The sequence below is a fragment of the Aphelocoma coerulescens genome, chromosome 3, assembly GCF_041296385.1.
Source record: "Aphelocoma coerulescens isolate FSJ_1873_10779 chromosome 3, UR_Acoe_1.0, whole genome shotgun sequence".
Taxonomy (NCBI): Eukaryota; Metazoa; Chordata; class Aves; order Passeriformes; family Corvidae; genus Aphelocoma; species Aphelocoma coerulescens.
The window spans coordinates 66,377,936-66,397,258 of NC_091016.1; the positions used below are offsets into that span (position 1 = coordinate 66,377,936).

The 19,323-nt window shown below is 41.8% G+C and overlaps 1 protein-coding gene and 1 long non-coding RNA gene across 3 annotated transcripts in view; one reads left to right on the forward strand and one right to left on the reverse strand.

Annotated features, from left to right (window-relative positions):
* The first annotated feature begins 521 nt into the window (after positions 1-521).
* Positions 522-9,976, forward strand: LOC138108261 (uncharacterized). Its single transcript, XR_011149919.1, has 4 exons — positions 522-1,168; positions 3,395-3,481; positions 7,915-8,306; positions 9,893-9,976. It is a non-coding gene; the product is annotated as an uncharacterized lncRNA (long non-coding RNA).
* MTHFD1L (methylenetetrahydrofolate dehydrogenase (NADP+ dependent) 1 like) overlaps positions 8,492-19,323 on the reverse strand; it is a 149,160-nt gene continuing 138,328 nt past the window's right edge. For both annotated transcript variants that reach the window (XM_069010665.1, XM_069010666.1), the window contains 2 exons: positions 15,048-15,156; positions 8,492-11,442 (listed from right to left, as the gene is read on the reverse strand). In XM_069010665.1, coding sequence (XP_068866766.1) covers positions 15,067-15,156 — 90 coding nt within the window. In that variant the 3' untranslated portion in view covers positions 8,492-11,442; positions 15,048-15,066. The remainder of the gene's footprint in view (positions 11,443-15,047; positions 15,157-19,323) is intronic.

The window sequence follows — 19,323 nt, forward strand, 5'->3', positions numbered from 1 at the left end:
CTTGCCAGAATAGAGGGATCCATGGGTCATGCTGGGGTATGTACCCCTGGAGCTTCCCAGTTCCTTCAGGTGCACGGGGAATGCACAGGGCATGGCTGGGGCATTGCAGAGGCCAGCAAGTGTGGAGGCTGTTGGGCCTGTGGTACAAGGGACAAAGGGTATCCATTGGTGGGACAGTCCCTAGTACCAAAGAACCTCCCCACATTAAGGTGACAAAAGAGGCTTCTCCCTGGATGCTCTGTTCTGCGATGTTAACATACTCCAGCTCTGCTTCCCTGGTTGGCCCGTTTGCCTCCCCATCTCTTGTTACTTTATATGTCCCTGCCCTAGAAGGTTCTCCACTCCAGGTTCCCCCATTGGCCCTTGCCCCACCACCACTCCCCCAGAGTTTCCCCATTGGCTCTCTTACCCTAGTCCTGCCTGTGTACCACCCCTGTGCCCTCAGCCCATTGGTCCCTGATGATCACCCCGCTCCCATACTTATACCTGGATCCTCCAAAGTTATTTGTCTTTGTCCCTGGATCTGTTCAGGAGCGTGGCTGCGTTAAACTCCTCCCGTGGAACCCCATACGAAGACCCTTCCTGCATCTTTGTCGTCAGCCTGTTTTAAGGAGCTATCCATGTGTGTGTGTGTGAGTGTGTGGTGGTCCTGCCAAGTGGCTTTGCCTTGGAGACAGTTTTAGAAAGGTCACAGCACCTCACCATCCGGCACTGCCAAGCTGGAGACTGCGACGAGCAAGCAGTAGCTATCAGCTTTGCTTTCCCAGGCACCACAGAATGGATAAACATGGATGGATCTTACGTGCCAAGAAAAGGAATGCAATTATTAATCTCATTTCCTCAGAGAGGACAAGGGGTGATTTATTTGGTATTTTACTTCTATAACACATTCAGCGTGCGAGCTATCCCTTTGATTTTATGCCTTTCCTGCTATAGCTGCCTTGCACCACTGAAATACTGTGGAAGTCTCATCCTGGCCACAAAGAGAAGGGAGTGACCAGGAGTGAAAGTCTGGGTCTGATGATCACCTCCCGTGGAGTAAAGCATGTCCTAGTGGCCACATGCTCCTGGGGGAAGAAGAAACCATAGGGACAGAGAGAGGTCCCCTTGCTGGGGCATGAGAGAGGGATGAGCCCTGGGGACAGCACAAGGCCACAGGTCTGGGAAGGTGAGAGTCATATCTTGTTGGCTGGGCTTTGGCAGGCTCCCCACAGAGGTGGGGATAATGGTAATTTGAAAAATGATGCAAAGATTAATTTTTCTTATTGTTCCAGGAAACGAGAGTTTCTTAGTGTCTCTCCAAGGACTTAGAAAGTCCTGAATTTCTCCTGCCAGTAGGAATAGCTGGAAACTTAGACCTTTGCCATATGTTGCTGAAACTTTGATGGAGAATTTTCCTTGCTAAAATAAAGTTGATGTGATTTGAGTATCAAAGCAGCATTGAGGTCCTGAGCTTAAGTTTCTCCTCTAAACTCAATTTTTGCTATCAGTCTGTACAGTTAAAAAAATTAGTGAAGACCGTTTGCCCTGTTTTGAGGATTTTTTATTGGTAAGATGCAATAGGGACCACCTGTTTTATCTCCTGTTCATTTTTAGGGCTGAGTAAGGCCCTCACACATGAGACTGTAGCAATTTAGGATTTTATGAACATCACATTGCCTTGCAACAGATTTACAAACTTAAGTCAATTTATCTCCTGATTCTAAAATATAACAACTGAATTGCAACCAGAATTATAAGTTAATTAAAATATTACATGTAATGAAAGCACAACCTGGCAAGAAGTGAAATTGGAAAGTCTGTTCCTCATAAATTTCTGTATCACCATGGAAAAGATCTTGTCTCTCTCCTGTGTCCATTTCACTTCTTCAACTCCCCACTGTCTTCCTGCTTTCATGAAATATATAGTCATTTACTTGTCTGTCAGTTTACTGCTTAGGGACTGATTCAGTATTAGGGGATGGACAAACATGAGAAAATATCATGATCACATAAAATCAATTTCCTTGAGAAAGAACAAAATAAGGGTGAGAAGCACCCTTCACAACATAGTAAGCCTTGGGATAAATTAATATATGCAAATGTATACAAAGTGCCATGGAGGATATAAATTTTACTGAACATTAATTGGAAGTGATCTATGGTATCACACAGAGGTTTGGGTGTGCAGGCCATTTCCAGTTTGCATTTATGTGTGTGAAATGTGTGTGTGTGCACAGATGCACATGTGCATACAGCTCCGGCAGTGATTACCAGTGCTGAAAGCAATCACATGCTGCAGCTGACAAGTCAAAGATCAAGTAGAAGTTTTTTTGTAAAATGGGGGAAATCCTGCTTTGAATAACCAATGACTTGACCTTTGTCAGCTGTTAGTCTAGTTGGTAGCAATTATCCAAAGGAGATTAAATTATCAGTCTCAAGGCAAGGTACTTTGCATCTTGAACAAGACCAGGGATTAAACACAGATACTTTCTGAATGCCAAGGGAGTTTCCAGCAGGATAACGATTTCAGAGGAAAAGCACACTACTGCGAGTAAATTGCAGTTTTCTTCCCCCTTCCTTGCTCCTTTCCCTTAGCTTGAGAGCCTTGAGGAAAGCTTACCATGGGCTGGTGACAGCACTACTGGCTTATCCAGCAGGCTGCAGGTGGGACTGAAATAGCAGCACTCGCTGTGCTTGCAGATCAGGCAGCTGGTGTGTGAGTCCTGCTGTGGGAGCACCTTCACAAACACCTGTATGCCAGGTCACGGTATTTTGTGGTTGGATGCTGACTTCTAAGGCCTGACACCCATTCCTGAACACCATCCAGAGTCCCAGGTCCATCCACCTCCTCAGGAGCGCCAGGGTATCTCCCCAGAGACAGGACAGCTGTGCCCAGGCTGGGCTGGGTGATGATTTGCCTCAGGGGTACATATGGTGCTGTGACTCACAACACCATGGTGCCAGGCGGTGCCAGGACAGCTGGCACAGCAGGCAGAGCTGGCTGGAAGGCAGGATTCAGCCACACCAGCTATCCCCACCACCCACCTTGGCAATGGAGTGGTTGCTGCAGGCACTATCCCACCTACTCCAGGGCAGGACTGCCTGCGTGGGCTGAGGCACCCAGAGCTGGTGGTTTAAACCCAGCCATCTGCTTTTACAGGAGGGGGCTGTGGAGGGGCTGTAGCTTTCCTGCTCCACTGGGGCACTGGGCCGCTGGTCCAACCATCTAAATCCATCAAACACTGGGAGACCAAACCTCCCAGGTGAGGACGTGGTATGCAGTAGGCAGCATCTGCACCTGCCAGACCTCATTGTTATAGAGAAACTTAAAACACCTGAGGTCTGGGGGTGTGGAGTGAGAATTGTTTCCTTTGGGTATTTAGGCTTTTTTCTTCTCGTTTTTCTCTTCCAGTGCTTTGAAATAAGAGGTTAGGCCAGTGCTCTGAAGGTCTGCAGGATGTGACTTGGACTGTGACAACTCATCCAAATGAATGAGCAGGTTAGTGGTCTTAATGTAGCCCCTTTGAGGGGTCCTAGAGAAATAGCTGTGCCATGCTTCCACAGTCCAGGGGACTGGCTGGTTCTGGCCATCCTACCTTTGCAGCAAGCCTTTTTCAGCACATTGCCTGACTGAGCAAGCCCTCTAATTTACAGCTGGTAGGCAACCTTACAGCACGCAACCTAGTCCCTAAATCTGTACATGAAAACAGAACTTGAAGAAATTTTGTTTTCTAATAAATACAACTTTGAGCATGTTGTATGCTGGTGAGACCTGGTGAGCTCCAGAGGTCCTTTCCATCCTGAGCAGTTCTGTGTAAACGGCATGGATAGGGCCAGAATCTGTACCAGATCTGAGTGTATGGTTTAGGTGAATATTTAAATTCTAAAATATTTTTATTAGAAAAAATATAGACTTAAAATGTCCTGATTCTATACTGGAGTCCTCACCTCTATTGAAGTTGTATTTTTTAAAAAAAATCTATTTGTGGGCTGGGCACTGGCATTTAAATAAATTATATAGAATTTAAAGCATATGCTTGAACTTTTGAGTCCAGCATTTAAGGTTATGAATCTTGGGAGAGGGTTTTTTTTTGTTTTGTTTTGGTTTTTTTTTACATCTGTCATATACATCTTTCCACATAGTAAACACCTTCATCTTCAATTGGCAGTGGGCTGCGGGGAGCAGGATTTGCCCTGTTTGTAGGGTGGGATGCTGTGGAGTGCTCTGGCCAGCCCTTGGCTTGATGGCATGATGGCAGATGTCTGCAGTGAGTCAAACAGGATCCAGTGCTGATCATGTCTGAATGGTCCCCAGATATTGGTTTCAAGATCCAGGCGAGGTTTTCTTCAATCCTGCTGCAGCAGATGGCTGTAAACATTTCTGTAGCTGTTCAGGCTCAAGTAAAGCTGGTTGAGGCAATGTGAAATTCTAGGTCAAAAGGTGAAATGCTGCTAAATTTAAGATTCAAGTTTATGTAGATGAGTAAATGGTTACTTGGACTGTTTCCATTTCAGTTGCACTAAGTAAGGTATGGCTCTTCCAGCATGTCTCCCCGCCACAGCTGGGTGTCACAGCCACTTCACAGGAGTTATGAAGAAGGTCCTCCCCAAACATGTTTTCCGAAGTATGCAAGCCTAATTGCTCCTGTGCATTCAGGCTTGTCTCTATAAATGTTTGGATTTGGCTCTGTAGGTTCACTTCATCATCCCTTATACAGGATTAAACAGTGTATTCTCCTGTCAGTTTGTTCCTACCACTTGTCTTCAAACAGTGGAAAAACCTGAGCATTAGAGATGTTTGGGGTAAGAATCCATTGCAGATACACAAATATATTTGATGGGATCATCTCACTGGGAGCGAGTGAGATTTTGGAGTGAGGTTTTGGGGCTTTTTTTTTTTTTTTTTGTCAAAGCTTAAAGGGACAAAACTGGAATACCAGCAGAAAAGCAGTGGTTTAAATAATGTTTTAAGCAATTGTTTTTGCACACACGTACTCCTTCCCCAAGCACGGTGTTGGATGAGGATGCTGTTAGTCTTTTCTGAAGGGGCAGAAAAATAGACTCTCTGTCTTTTAAACAGCTCGTGAAACTCTGGGTTTGATAATTGCAGCTTGTCTGCACAGCTCCCAGACGTGTTTAAATCATACTGGGTATAACCCTTCCATTTCTGCTTCCAGGCTGGTGTGTGGTTTGTTTGTTGCTGAGTAACTGCAGTCGTGGGATAGAGATGTCCAAACTTAGCAAAGGTGAGGTTATCTATTGCAGTGACCCGCTGCAGAGGAGGCACGTACGAGGAGGACTCAGTAAATACAGGAATCTGAGCCTGGAGCCTCCCCCCTCTCTGGGCTCCATGGCAATTGCTGCCACCCTGCTGATCCCCTGCAGTTGCTATAGGTGATGCCAGGCACAAGCTCAGTGTAAGATCTTCTTCCTGTCTCTGGGGATCTGGTAATCCATACTGTGAGGAAGAATTGATGGGAAACAGTTTACAACATCTTGCTATGAATTGGCTCTTGGTCATCTCCAGTAGCATTAACTTTCCAAGTGCATTATTATCTCAGAAGCTATTTTAGACTTCTCTTTTTTTAAACTGATGACATTTTTCACTTGCTGGTCATCTCTTTATCTACTATTTCTTAGTAACACTTCAATACATTGTGCTGATTTAGTGTATCTCTCTAATACCAAATTAGTATTAAAAGTTCCCTTTTTAGCAGCAATTTGCAGTTAAACATACTTTCGTTTCATATATAGCCTTCTTCAAAACTGTTGGTGCTAAGTTATATATCGTTCCACTTAAAGGAATTTTTTATGTGAGATTTAGTGAAATTATTTGTCAGACTCACCTTGATTTACAACTGCTTTCATACAGATTTGTCCCAAAAGAGCCAGCTTGATTCCTGTGCTTTGTTCCTTCATTTACAATCTTCATAGTTTTTCTTCTTTTATTATTTTTTATTTTCCACATACTATTGAGAATTAAATAACTTGGATACTTGGTTATTACCTACAAACTGAGATTTAAAGTCTGCCAGACTTTCAGTAGTTCAAGATGCAGAATTAGACACAGGTTTCATCCTGGACAAGCAAGCTTTTGCCAGGTATTAATGTCTGACACTGAATGATAGTGGTTGAACATTGTAAACACAGGGGAAAAATCAACCCCTGTATGGCACTGATGTGAAGGGCTTGGTTCATTAAACTGCCACCTCAGGCTAATGTAATAAAGAGCAGATTGGTGGTAGATGTTGGTTTTGTTGCTCTCCCCAGAAACCTCCCTAAGGGAGAGTTCATTTACCTCAAACACTTGAAAAAAAGCAACAGGTTGGCAAATATAACTTTTTCTGACTGCGATGGAGACACCAAAGTGATCCAGATGAGCTGGAGCTATGTGGGAATAGGTGTAGCACGCAAGCACAGAACCAGCAAACACGTTGTCTCCTTGCAGAGATTCTGTCTGACTGAAGGCTGTGTAGGGGATGGGCTGCTGCCCCAAGTCATTCTCCCCTCTCAGGTTTCCCCCTGGAGCCTTTCCTCAAAAAAGAAACTGGAAGGAAATATCCTGGAGTTCTTATATAGTTCTTATAGTTCAGCTATAGTTGTATACCTACATGTCATGTACATAATACATGTTTTGTACAAATACAGCCATAATTGTATTTTTCTGGAGAATAAACATAAACTCTGTGTGTGATAAGAACATGCAGGGGCTGTGTTATATGGGCAACTAACAGGCTGCATCCTGAAAAGCTGAAACTCTTCTTTGGCATTAGGAATCTAACTTTGACCAGATGTTGATGGTAATTGAGTTGAAATAGCATGATGGAAATTGCCCAGTGGGAAACAATTTAGCTTTTAACATGTCATAACTTAAACCTTGATTTAGTGTATTGCGTAGAAGTGGGCAAGACTTGTATTTGATATATCCTCTTTTTTATTAGTACTCTGCAAAGTGACGTTCTTAAGGTTCCTGTGGTGTGTGTGTGGGGGTGTATTCCAGCTCTTGGCTTCCTCAGTGCTACTTTTTCTGCTAACCTCTCAGCTCATAGGAACACAGAACAGTTTACCTTGGAAGGGACCTGGAGATCACCCAGTGCAGGCTTGATTTTAAAAAGGTTTGTCAGGGTCTTGCCTGGTTGAGCCTGTGCTGATATGTTTGGCTCCTCCCAAACATTACTCAAAGGGCTTAAGTTAAAAAGTTTACTGGGGAAGCAAATACTGAAGATTTTACATAAAAGCTGCATGCACAAATAGATTCTTACTTTGCTTGTGTCTATGTAATACATTACACTCAACCACATGGAGTAGGGAGCTATTATTATGACCACACTTGTGAAAATATTTGAATTTAGTTTACTTTATGTAAACACTCTGGCCTTAATTCCGCAGTGAATGGTAACATGTATAGCACAGCAGTCCTGTTCTCAGGACAAATGCCTGAAGGGACTTTCAGTGTTTCCATTCCAACCCTCTCAAGCAGGGGGCCATACCTTGGCCTTAAAATTTTTCTCTGAAATATTTTCTCTGAAGGAAATTCTATGAAAACCTGTATGTTCAAAGGGGTAAAACTACTCACCCTCCCTCACCACCCTACTAATTCAGTGGAGGGGAGAGTTTGCATATGCCTCCCACACTCACCGCTGGCTGATTGGGTGGCTGTCATCAGGGTGGACCCAGGGGTCACTAAGAGCAAACCTAGTGCTTGAGACCTGTTCCATATGGGTAAGGTCCTGGCTGAAACATTTCAGAGAAGCTGAGAAGCTGTTTGGAAATCTAGCCATGAGAAGCATGTTAAAAACCCAGTACTAATGCAAACCACATGGCTGAGACTTCATTTAGCTATTTAGAAAACAGGAGCACTGTACAGTACATGCCTGCAATGTTCAATTTCTTCCCCCACCTTCCCCATTTTATTAATTCCTGCTCCTGCAGGAAGGATGCTTTCTGCTGTGTTATGGCCTCATGATTTAACACCTTTAATTCCTGGAACTTTTGCATCGCTTGTGTTTGAATCCTACCTTGAGAAGCCCACAGATAATATTCTTGTACCTGACACTGCTTCACACAAATCCAGCTAACAACTGAGAATGGAAAGTGTCCAACTGACCCTTGCATCTGGTCCAGCTTGTCACGTCAAGGACCAAAGGCAACAGCAGTATATTTTGGGACCAAGACAGGATGTTAGCCTAGTGTGTCCTTCCCCAAGCACAAACCAACTTCAAAAGGACTGTACTGACAGAGAAGACCCATGGACAACCCTCCAGTGCACGGCCCTTTGTGCCAACAGCCACGCACAAACACTTTCCTGGGCTCTGGGAAGGCAGGTAAGAGTCCCATGCTCTGCTCACATTTGGCACTTCACCACAACATGGCTGAGCTCCTCTCCTTCCTTGGCACAGCTGTGTTTAGCTGGAGATATGGGCATGACAAGACTAAGTGGCTTATGAGGAATTAAAAAAAAAAAGTCACCATTTAAGTAGACAAGATCAGAGAGAGAGAGAGAACAATATTAAATAATGGATGTATTTTATTAATGAATTCAGACAGGCACCACTTGTGCAAACTAAATGCTAGCACACAGACTTTATTTTCATGTTCATGGCAACTGAAATTCTGGAAACTTGAATTTTAAACTACAAATGAAGAAACTGTTGCATGTATTCTGAAGTATTTCAATGTCATTACAGAATTAGTTCAGCAGTAGCAATAACAAAGTATCCAGTCACTACAAAAAGCAGATCTTCTGATAATAAACAACTGCATGGTGCTAAACACTTCAGCAGAGGCGGGGAGAAGCTTGGCAAGCTGCCTTATAAAGCTGTGGTTCTGCCATGTGACAACATTGCTCAGAGTAGATGCAAAGGCGGGAGTCCCACAGCCGCAGTCGCATCCATGTAACAAGTACACCTACCAGTAAGACTGACCTTAAAAGTTTTCATGCTAAACTCTTCTGGATGAAGGCCTCAGAATCAGGGTGGCCCCAGGGAAGATATTGTGGCAGTTTCTGCAGCTCACCTGGTGGCCAATAGCTAAATCCCTTTGGATCATGACAAAGAACCAAAAATGCAGTAGCTTGAGAGATTTTGGAGCTAGTTAACTAGATGGGGTGCAGGAAAAGCTACAACAAAACACAAGTGGGCCATTTCAGCTTTCCTTTACTAAAGCTATCTAAACAACATAGCAAATCCTGTGCACATGACAGTAGAAAAATTACAGGATGTCTGTCAACTCTCAACTAAATGAGCTGGAATGGTGTTTTAGGGGAGAGACTGATGGGTCAGATAAACAGTCCTAGTGCGTGTGGCCTGAAGGGATAATACTGAGACAACACTATAGAAGCTACCAAACAGCAGTTTGAGATGACTTATAAAACTTGTTGCTCAAACATCCACATCCATACAGAAGCTTCACAGGCAATCAGCTAGTGCCACATTTAGTATCCCACACTGCATAGGGACAATTCTAGTGCACCTGCAGGGGAACCACAGTGACTCCTAGAAAGGCACAATTATGTATTTTCTGAACTTCACTGGACAAAATGGAGGGAAAAACTTGATTATTTTTCTTGTAAGGAAACTACTAGGAAAACTAGGTCTTGAAACCACACTTACTTTCTTCCAAAACTCTTTGGCTATTTCTCAGCTAGATAGATCAGTGTGTGCAAGGCTAATTTACAACACTGTTGTATGAATAGCATTGAGTTGTATTTTGTGGCACAATTTAATAGAAAATTTAAGAAATCTCTCTTCCCAGCAGCTCTGAGAGCTTGAGTCTTACTTTCTACTTACCATGTTTGTCATGCCCCAGTGTAATTAAAGCACCCACAGTCTGGGCTGTTATGAGCTCTATCGTCTACTAAGGATAAAATATTAAATTGCTCTAGTTTTTACATTTAAATTTATCTTCACAGCAATCCCCATGGTGCTGGAAGACCATGCTATGAATAGCACTGAAATGGAGTCAGCAGACATTTCCATGCTCCTCCAAGGAAGGCACAGACAATTAATTGTCCCCAGTTTGCTCTACTGTCCATAATTATAGTTTTGAGTTTATAAATAACGGAGCATGATTTTAAAAACCAAAACAAACCCCTCAATTACTACAGAGTTCCTGAGATAATTAAGTCTCCAAATGTGGCTCTGTCGAAGGGAACCAAGGCTACACTGCAAAAGCCCATAACATGCAGATGTGCGTAAGCAGAGCAAAGTGACAGGATGGAAAACGTCATCAGGAAAATAAACTCTCTCATCATTATTTCACCGCTTTTTACCTAAAAAAACAATGGCCTATTGTCTCGATTCACCCTATTGTTCTGTCGCATTTTTTGTTATTGAAGGAACCAACAGTCAGTCAGCGAGAGTTTCCTGAGGAGTAGCAGCTTGGAAAGTTAAAGGCAGTATCCTGTGCCTAAGGCTTGTTTTGCTACAAGTTTAGGAAAAACCAGGAAAATAAAGTTACTGAGACAAATTAAAGCACATGGTTTGCAATTCAATTTGTTTGAATACCCCCTTCAAATGGAAATGCCCTCCACGTTTACAAGTATGGTCGTTAAAACCTGTAAAATGAAGCAGAAACACGCTGTGCCCTGTTGCATCCCTGCTTGATGGACATTCCTCTGTTGTTACTGGGCCGTTGTGTACTGTCAGGGAAAAACTCTAGGTCGGGAGCCAGCACAGCAGGAGGCTTCATTAGCCATGAACAGGAGCAAAACAGCGCTTCAGAAGGAGCAGTGCCCTGTCTGAACAACCAGCTTCACCACAACAAGCACATAATCAACCGGACAGCCTGTAACACATGCTTCAGATAAAGACAGACCTATAGATACAAGACAGCTATGGCTTAAGTGTTTCAAAAGATCTTTGCCCAACAAGGAAACAAATTATATGTTAAAAACCTTTTACAAAATACATGCTCTGTTCTTTCTCTGTTTAATATCTTCCTTGCTTGAAGCTTGGCTGTTGCCCAAATGCATCCAGAGCAACACTTGATGATAACTCAAAAATGTGCAGTTAATCTGCTCTCAAATGCCAGGAGCAAAAGTGTACTTTTCAGAGAGAAATAGGCTTGGTCACACTGCATAATCATGTTTATGCAAGTTTTTAGATAGCCAAGATAAAGGAAATACTTCTGTACACTCCTCTGAGAAAAGACGAAAACTCTTGAGTTGAAAAACTGCTCTTTTTCAATGTCATTTTATCCACAAACAAGCGTAAGCCCCAGTAGAGAGCTTCCTGCATGACAGCGAGTAAAACTTCAGCTTGCTGGGTTGGGGTTTTTTGTTTTTTTTTTAACCTTACAGCTATATTTCATCATAAAAACTAGTTTGAAGAAAGAGTAAACTTTTGCTCTTTGGTCTATCTTGACATTCCTCCAGAGACGCATTACAGGAATATTTCAGATTCATTTTTTGTCTCTTACTTGCAGGAAACAGGAAAGTTGCAGTTCTTAATTTTCAGGCTTCTGAAATGACAAAGATAAGAAATTTATACATTGAAACAAGATATCTTTGCTTTCTTTAAAGAAACAAAAAAGGCATCGCAACCTAAAATGAGTGCTTCAGTGAAATGGGATATATTTTTGCCTTAACCATAATTAACAAAAATGTATAGTTATGCCATATGCCCCTCCTGTTTATTATCTGTGTAGCCGTACTAGGTGAGAAACAAAAATCTGTACTCATATTCCAGCATGATACAGGCTTCAGACTGCACATTACTGTAGTAATTGCTGCTGACTGAAAGCCAATACTGTGGAATGAGACTGGGATGAGACTAAAAGAACTAATTTTTTTGTTCATAGGATCAGTTTTGTGGATGCAAAGGAAAGGTCTTAAAACACTTTTTATTCATATCGGAATAAATTAAGATGAAAACATCTAACAAATAGTTTGTAATTTTAGAACATCAGTTTTGGTGTCCTGCCCTCATGGACTTCTTTATGGCCATGAAGATGCTCAAAGGCAGAGCTCTGGGATTCCTCTCACATTCAGAAAAGCTCTGGGGGCAGCAAAGTGTTCCTACTATGTATTAAAATTATTCCAGTGCTCTGCCAGTTTTGAAGAGGAGAAGAGTGAGAGAATACATCAGACACCGTGGATAGTGGCAGTCCTACGAAGTCACAACCAACTGAGCAGGACAATTTCCCCCCATTACCATCAACCCAGATACTCAGGGAACCAAACTGGCACAGTAAGAGCAGGCACCTACTGCCACTGATTAAATTAGAGGGATCCTTAGAATTCACAAGGGTCCTTAACAGACTTTACTTGTACAGGTCCAGTTTGTGACTTCCCCTCACTATGCAAATATTACTTCTTTTTTTTTTCCTTTAAATTTCTTCCTTTTGGCAGACTTGTCTCCATGTAAGTGTTATTATGACTGGTGCTTTCTACAGACAGCTCCTAAGGAAACAATTTCCACTTTCTCAGTGTATGAGTTGGGCAGTATAATTTAAATAGGACAGTGGCCAGTGATGAAGGACTAGCCAAATTCCTTTGGGTTAATTTCCGTGTACTAATGTTTCATATTTTTGATAGATCGCGTGACTCCAACAGAGAGACTGCAATATTGTGTGTCCATATGTTGGCTATTTGTCAACAGAGAAAAACAGAGTTGACTTTTATGATAAGGTTTTTGCTTCTATGACTTTTTAGAGCATATTCAAATGACTGGTGTGAAGTGGTAGAGAAAAATCAGAGTGGCTAATGACACCCAGTGTTTCAGCTCAGCCAGAGCCCCACAGAGCATCCCAAGAAGCAGGAACTTCTGCCTGTATGTCTTTTGCAGGTCTGATGAAGATATGCATTGCAGAGGAGGATATTAACTGCACAATAAAACAACTGTTCTCAGCTCTGCAGGCATGTTTATAATGAAACATCTGCAGCTCTTCCACAAATCTCTAAATATTTTTCAATTAAAATGTCTTAAAGATCTGAATCAGTCCTAATGAGCTGGCACAACACCATATTATTAGTAATATTACATCATACACTAAAATGCTGGAGAATTCAAATTAAATAAAAAAAAAATCCCTCAATCTGCCATCACAGAAACAAACCCACAAAGATCTCAAAGTGTAGTATCACCTACAGTGTGGGTTCACTTCAGTGAATGTGTGAAAACAAAGGATGCTACAAAACTTCTCTACAGAAAGTTGGGAGTAAAGACTACATGGGATGATTATTTCTCTCTTTTTCCAAAATTAGCAATGTACAAATCTAGCACATGAACCAGATGAACTTTAGAGCTAATGAACACTTGACTACCTTGTGTGGTGCTCACTGGGTATTGCCACAGTGTCAAGGCATTTATTTAGATTGTTAAAGGTAGGAACACAGGTATGTGCCTATATTGATGAAAAATATATATCATCAAGCTGTTTTTTTCTTTAAAGGCTTAAACTTAATGAATCATTGGATATGTGTGTTATTTCCTACCTGACTCTTATGCTTCCATGACTTTATTAGCATTTCTTTTTACATCTGACATAACACCATCACTGACTAAAAGCCAAGTTTAACATTTTCATTTCATGCACAGCTTCCAATGAAAGGCCTTCACAGCTGGAATGGAGTATTTTGTCTGCTTAATTACTGTTGTTCTTCCAGTCTCATCAGTCCCTGGTTTGGATGGATTTGTGTAAGACTAGGCAATAAACACCCAATTAAGCAGGCTATGTGAATCTGCATATAGATTTTACATTAGGATTCTACAGTAATTTCAAATGATTCAGAAGCAATTACATGGCTGACACATGATGAATCAATATGTATGCATGAAGCTGTCAGACATACCATGTGTATCAGTAACAAAAATGGGATATATGCCAAGGAGTGGTATGTGTAACACTACCCAGCCACAGAATATTCAGGCATGGTTAGCATACAGAGCAGTAATTACCTGTGCATGCAGGTTAACTTTCAAGCTAAGTGCTTTTTACTTGTCTTGACTGGCACACACAAACTGGCAGAATCTGCTCTCACCAGATGTTACGTGAATCTTGTGGCATTCACACGTGGGCAAGTGAACAGTTCACTTGGTCTGGTTGGGTTGTGCAAACCTCTCCCCTCCTCCAAACAATCCATCAAAACACAGAAACAGAAAATGAAAACCCTTTCTCTCAATCCACAGTAGGCAAGGATTGCTAAAGCAGGGCTGAAGCACCTGGGCACATCTACCTCAAAGCTGTGGTTGATCTGGGGTCCCATCACAGTCCTGTTAGCTCACAGTAATAGTGTTGTTCTGTCTTAAAAAAGAAAAACCTTTTTGCTCTCGAGACCAATCTATTGGGGGGAGAGAGCTAAGTGATGAAAGGAGAGAATCCCATCACAGGCACACATGGTTTGTTTCAGTCAGGGTTACATTCTCTCTTACTCCACTTATTATGTTAAAAGGTTAAAATGGAGTAGCATGAAATATTTTCATAACATCTTGTATTTTTAAGTGAGGAACATGTGCTGCACAAAATTAAAGCAGGACACCAAGAAGATTAAGTACTTAGAGAAGGGGAGGGGGTGGTGGGGGAACTGCAACCTTCGAGGAAAAGGGAGAGAATCCAGCATGAAAAAAAGGCTAAGAGGACAGCTTTGTATTCCTGAAATGCTTATTACCATTTGAGACAGATGACAGCAGTTATGAAAACAAAACATGAAAAAACAAAGCAGAGCTCATGAACAAACTGAGAAGTATCTTCCCTGATATCTATGTGACTGCAGTATCAAAGAGTACTTCTTTTGAGGTGAGTAAGCTGACATGGTTTCTTCAGACTGGCTTTTTTCCACAGCCAAGAGTGGTACAGTTGCAGAGCTGGCTCCTCCTGATGCCAAACTGACAGTGCCAGGAAATCCAAAAGGCACTGTTAGTGGACACCAGCAAAGTGCCAGTGACCATTCAGCAAATGAGAAACCCATGTGATAAAGTGCACATTATGAAATATACCCCCAAAGTGTGTGAAATCCTTACTGAAACTAGAGCCTAGATAAACTCCTGACAACCTTTCTTACACACATACTAGGGACAAACATCCTCCCTCAAGCTGGAACAGGAAAATAAAGGCTGTTGACCGACCTGAATTTGGACGTCACTCTCAAAACAATCCTTTCACTTGCTCTGTGATGGGGTCAAGGTCAATGTCATAGAAGCACGGCCTTGTGGGCAGTCCTGGCATGGTGCTCATCTGTAGAAACAAACACATTCAGTTATACTCCTGCACCTGTAAGCAGATAATCAGTCTAGCCTTGCATGTAAACCTTAGATTAAGAGAAAGACTGGATTGTTCAACACAGGCTCCACCACAGATGTGATCTTTACCACATTTTCCGCTTCTGTTAAAAAAGTCAAACTTGGTACTTCTTTGATGAATTTTTAAGCATGAGCTTCTAAAAGACAAGAAAGAGAAAACAAAAGCCACAAAATACAGGCTAGCACAGCAACCTAAGAATAAATTCTGTAACAAAATGAACACCCTTTGAGACTTGCTTGTTCCTCAAAATATTTATCCAGAACATTTATCCATTTTTATCTCCTGAAAAAAAAAGAAAAATCACACAGCAAAGGGCAAAGATGTAATTGTCTGAATTTACCTGGTGATATGAATGTATTGCACTTAGACCTCTCCCACAGAAAACCAGAATACAGAAGCAGAATTAATCACAACACTTACCTAATGTCAGGAGCAAATTGCAATAGTTCTACTAAACATACAGGAATTACAGTTGAATCCTAATTTAGTAGTTAGAATTAACAGGTTGAGATACAAAGCTAAGGCAACCCAATTATCTCAAACTATGCATAATTAAGATCCTGATCTAGCATAAGACACTAGCATCTGCATACTTTTAAACATCTCAATAGTTTCACGGAGTTAAATTACAGAGTTACCTGCAGGTCTTCTCAGGCTACTTACACTATTATTTCAAACTGGCATTTTTAGCAGCAATTAAAGGCACATGACTGACATGGAAATCTTGAGGTGCTGGTCCACAATGGTTTAAGCCCCTTTAAAACAGAGGTTTGCCAATTTCCTAACTCCTTGCCTCAGGACTCCTTGCTTCTCCCTTGCAAAGGAGATGTCTGGAGAGCAGGTATGGCAGAATAATGATGTTTTTTGATCTGCTTAATTTTCTCCTGTTTCAGCCCCTTAAGCCAGGAAGGGCTTCCTCATTCCCAGAGCCACCACTGGCACAGGGTAAAGGCTGAGCCTGTGGGGCAGTTTTAAAACAGGGCCAGTTTGGATCAACTTGGGTCACTTTGCATTCACACCCTGAATATCTCACTATATTTGCACTAATTCAAGGAGCTCTAAAAATAGCATTTGGGCTTAATGACTCCTTAAACTCTTCTGATATCTTAGCCTCGTAAGTGGAGAAAGTGGAGAATGGCCCTGCTATAATAGGCCCTATATTAATACTTAAATTGATGAAAGACCTTACAATCTCTGAAAACAAACCTAGAATTCAACTTAGCTTGACTGCTTGTTGACTGAGAGTCTTTAAGCATTAAAACTTATTTGCTAGATTTTGAGGAACGAACTTTTCACTGGGGCAAGTCAGCAGAGTTCATTAAAACTGGTAGTTAACCTGACCACAGGAGGTAACCCTCAAACATGGCTGTGTAGAAAAAAAAAAATTACACTGGCTTGAGTACAAGAAACACTCCAAACACAATAACCTACATAAAGGGTCAGATTTGGGTATGTCTTCATGCTGAAAAGGGACAGTTTCACCCGGATGTTTCCCCCTTGGAGCTGGCTCTGGCACTCATCTTACTGCAACCAACCTTATTCAACACACTGATGTCAATGCATGTTTTTGTGGCCAGGGTTGGTAGGTTAGGTAGGAACTAAATCTGGGTTAGGTAGGAAGTAAATCTGCTTATCAGATGACCAGATCACCACCAGGCCCCAGGCTGCCCCAGGGGAGCAGCCAGAGTACACTGTGGCCAGCCATCACCTCCAGCTCTCCAGCAGAGAGCTCAGAGCCAGTCAACTTCCTCCCTCTATCCACCCTAATTCCCCAAGAAGCACAGCTCAGCTACAGTGTTTTCTCTGGACAAAGGCAAGCTCCAACAGGATAATTGGGCTGGAAAGAGGAAAAACTTATGACCACCATCCTAGCTGCTCCAGAGTGCCAGACTTACAGACTCCCCTCGCACTGGGTTGGACTATATTTGATTCTGTCAACCTGATCTGCTGCATATTCATTGAGAGGGTCAGGATCTCCCTTATGCTTCAGCTTTGCTCCAAACACTCATGTAATGACTCAATCATGGGAATACAAGCAAAATGTAAGACCCCTCCAGCACAGTCCTGTTTACTCCAGAGAAAGAATGCTGCTGCCATTTCAGAGGTTAATCCCACACTGAGAAGGGGGAAAGGCGCCTGGGGAGCTCGGTACTGGTGCAGCCCTCATCTCCCTTGAGATCTAGCTCAGAGGAAAAACAATGCAACAAGCTCTTCTAGTGGCTCAGTACATTTCCTCTGTTTTTAAATATAGTCCTTCCTGATGTTTTGTTATTGTACGTAGTAGGATTAAAAGACAAAACTGTCAGTTTGCATTGACCGAACCCTGCCTCTGACTGCATTACATCATTTATTGGCCGACACTGCCTTGTATGTAACTAAGTGCTAAAACACCTTGCTACTATTCTTTATCCATTGGCCACAGTAGTTGGACTACTACATCATTAGGGTTACTTAATTATTTTCTGTCTCAGATTCCTTCCAGTTTCTAAGTTAATGTTTGACAAGGAACTGCCTTAATGAATTACATCTCACAGGGAGGGGAATGAACAAATTGCCAAAGACAACTTTCTGGTTACTTTGTGTATGGCAGTTCAACATCTGAAAGTAAACTCCCAAATTCCAAGTTATTTTTTACTCTTTTTTTTTTTTTAAATATAGCTAATTGAGAGGAGTTTTTCTTTGTTTTTAATTTTTTTTAAAAAAAGAAATATTAAATACAAGTCCTACATATGTATTTTGTATTTTGGACTTGTTTTTTTCTTTCACAGGCACAGTTCTACACCAGTATAACTACTGTATTAACTAATAAAAAACTATTACATTTAAAAAAATGCAAATATTGAACCAGTTTATTGCTGGTTTGGGAAATACAACTATTCTCATATTGAAAAATGAATTCAACAAAAGGGAATAGGCTCATTTGAATTAAAACCACTGCTGCATAAAATGAAGTACAAGGCAAAAAGAAAACCTCCAGAAGAAACATTTTGGGACAAATACTTAGGTGAATTGCAGACTGAAAATAAACTATGTACTGTCATTTTTCCTATGGCCCAGACTTTCAAACAGGCAAAGCTATGTAGATTTATGGTCATTACTCTCTGGTCTCATTATCTGGACACACAGAGGTAACATGAAGAAGAATCTATCCCTTTTTCATTACTTCAAGGTCAATAGGAGGAGATGGCTGGCTGGCTGAGGAGATTACTACTGATTATACCCTTTCTAGCCCTCCACTTCTCTCCTTCAATCACAAAGGCAGGAAAGAAAAGAGGGCTCAGTCTGCTGCAAGGCTGCAGCGAGGCTTCACCTGACTGGCTTTCCACATGACTGCAGGCTCAGGATGATCCTCTTCCCCTCTCACCATTTTCCATGATGCTGAATGAAGGCATTGATGAATGAGTTCACAGGCTGGTCTTTACTCCAGCAGGCATGATCCAGAGGCATTCCTCCCCCTGACCTCAGCCACCAGAGCCCAGATTTTTGTGCACGGAGGGGGAAAGCCAACCACCCCACGGCTGTAGCACATACCGTACCTGCACAGTGCACAGCAGACTATCTCCACCTCTCCAAGGCTTTCTGAGGTAACTACTTACTAAAAACTACTCCAGTTCTAAAACTTGAAAAAAGGAGAATGAACAACGAAAGAGAAAATATGCTTAAAATGCAAATCACTTTGGTAATTAGCAGGTATGTACAGCATGAGAAAAACCCACAGAAATTTATAGTCATACAGCAGCTTGCTGGGCATCTCCTAAAATATCCATCCTCTATATTGCCCAGAGATCAGCACAACTCTCCACGCTAATGTAACAGTGTTTGGGTTATAGATAGGTAGCTGTGCAACATCGCACAGCGTGGCTGTGAGAAAAGAACAGCGTAGGAAGCAGAGAATGACAGCACATTATCCACTGAAAATCACAAACTGGATTTAGAGAGCTGTAATAATCAGTACTTAATTGGAACAAAACTGCTACTATCAGACTTTTCCTGAGAGAAGGAAAATATAAAGCATAAGCTTGGTACCCCAAGGCTTAATGCAACTCCTATGAATGTTTTATGCAGGGAAAAAAGAAAAAAGAAGTTATACAAGTAATTTAG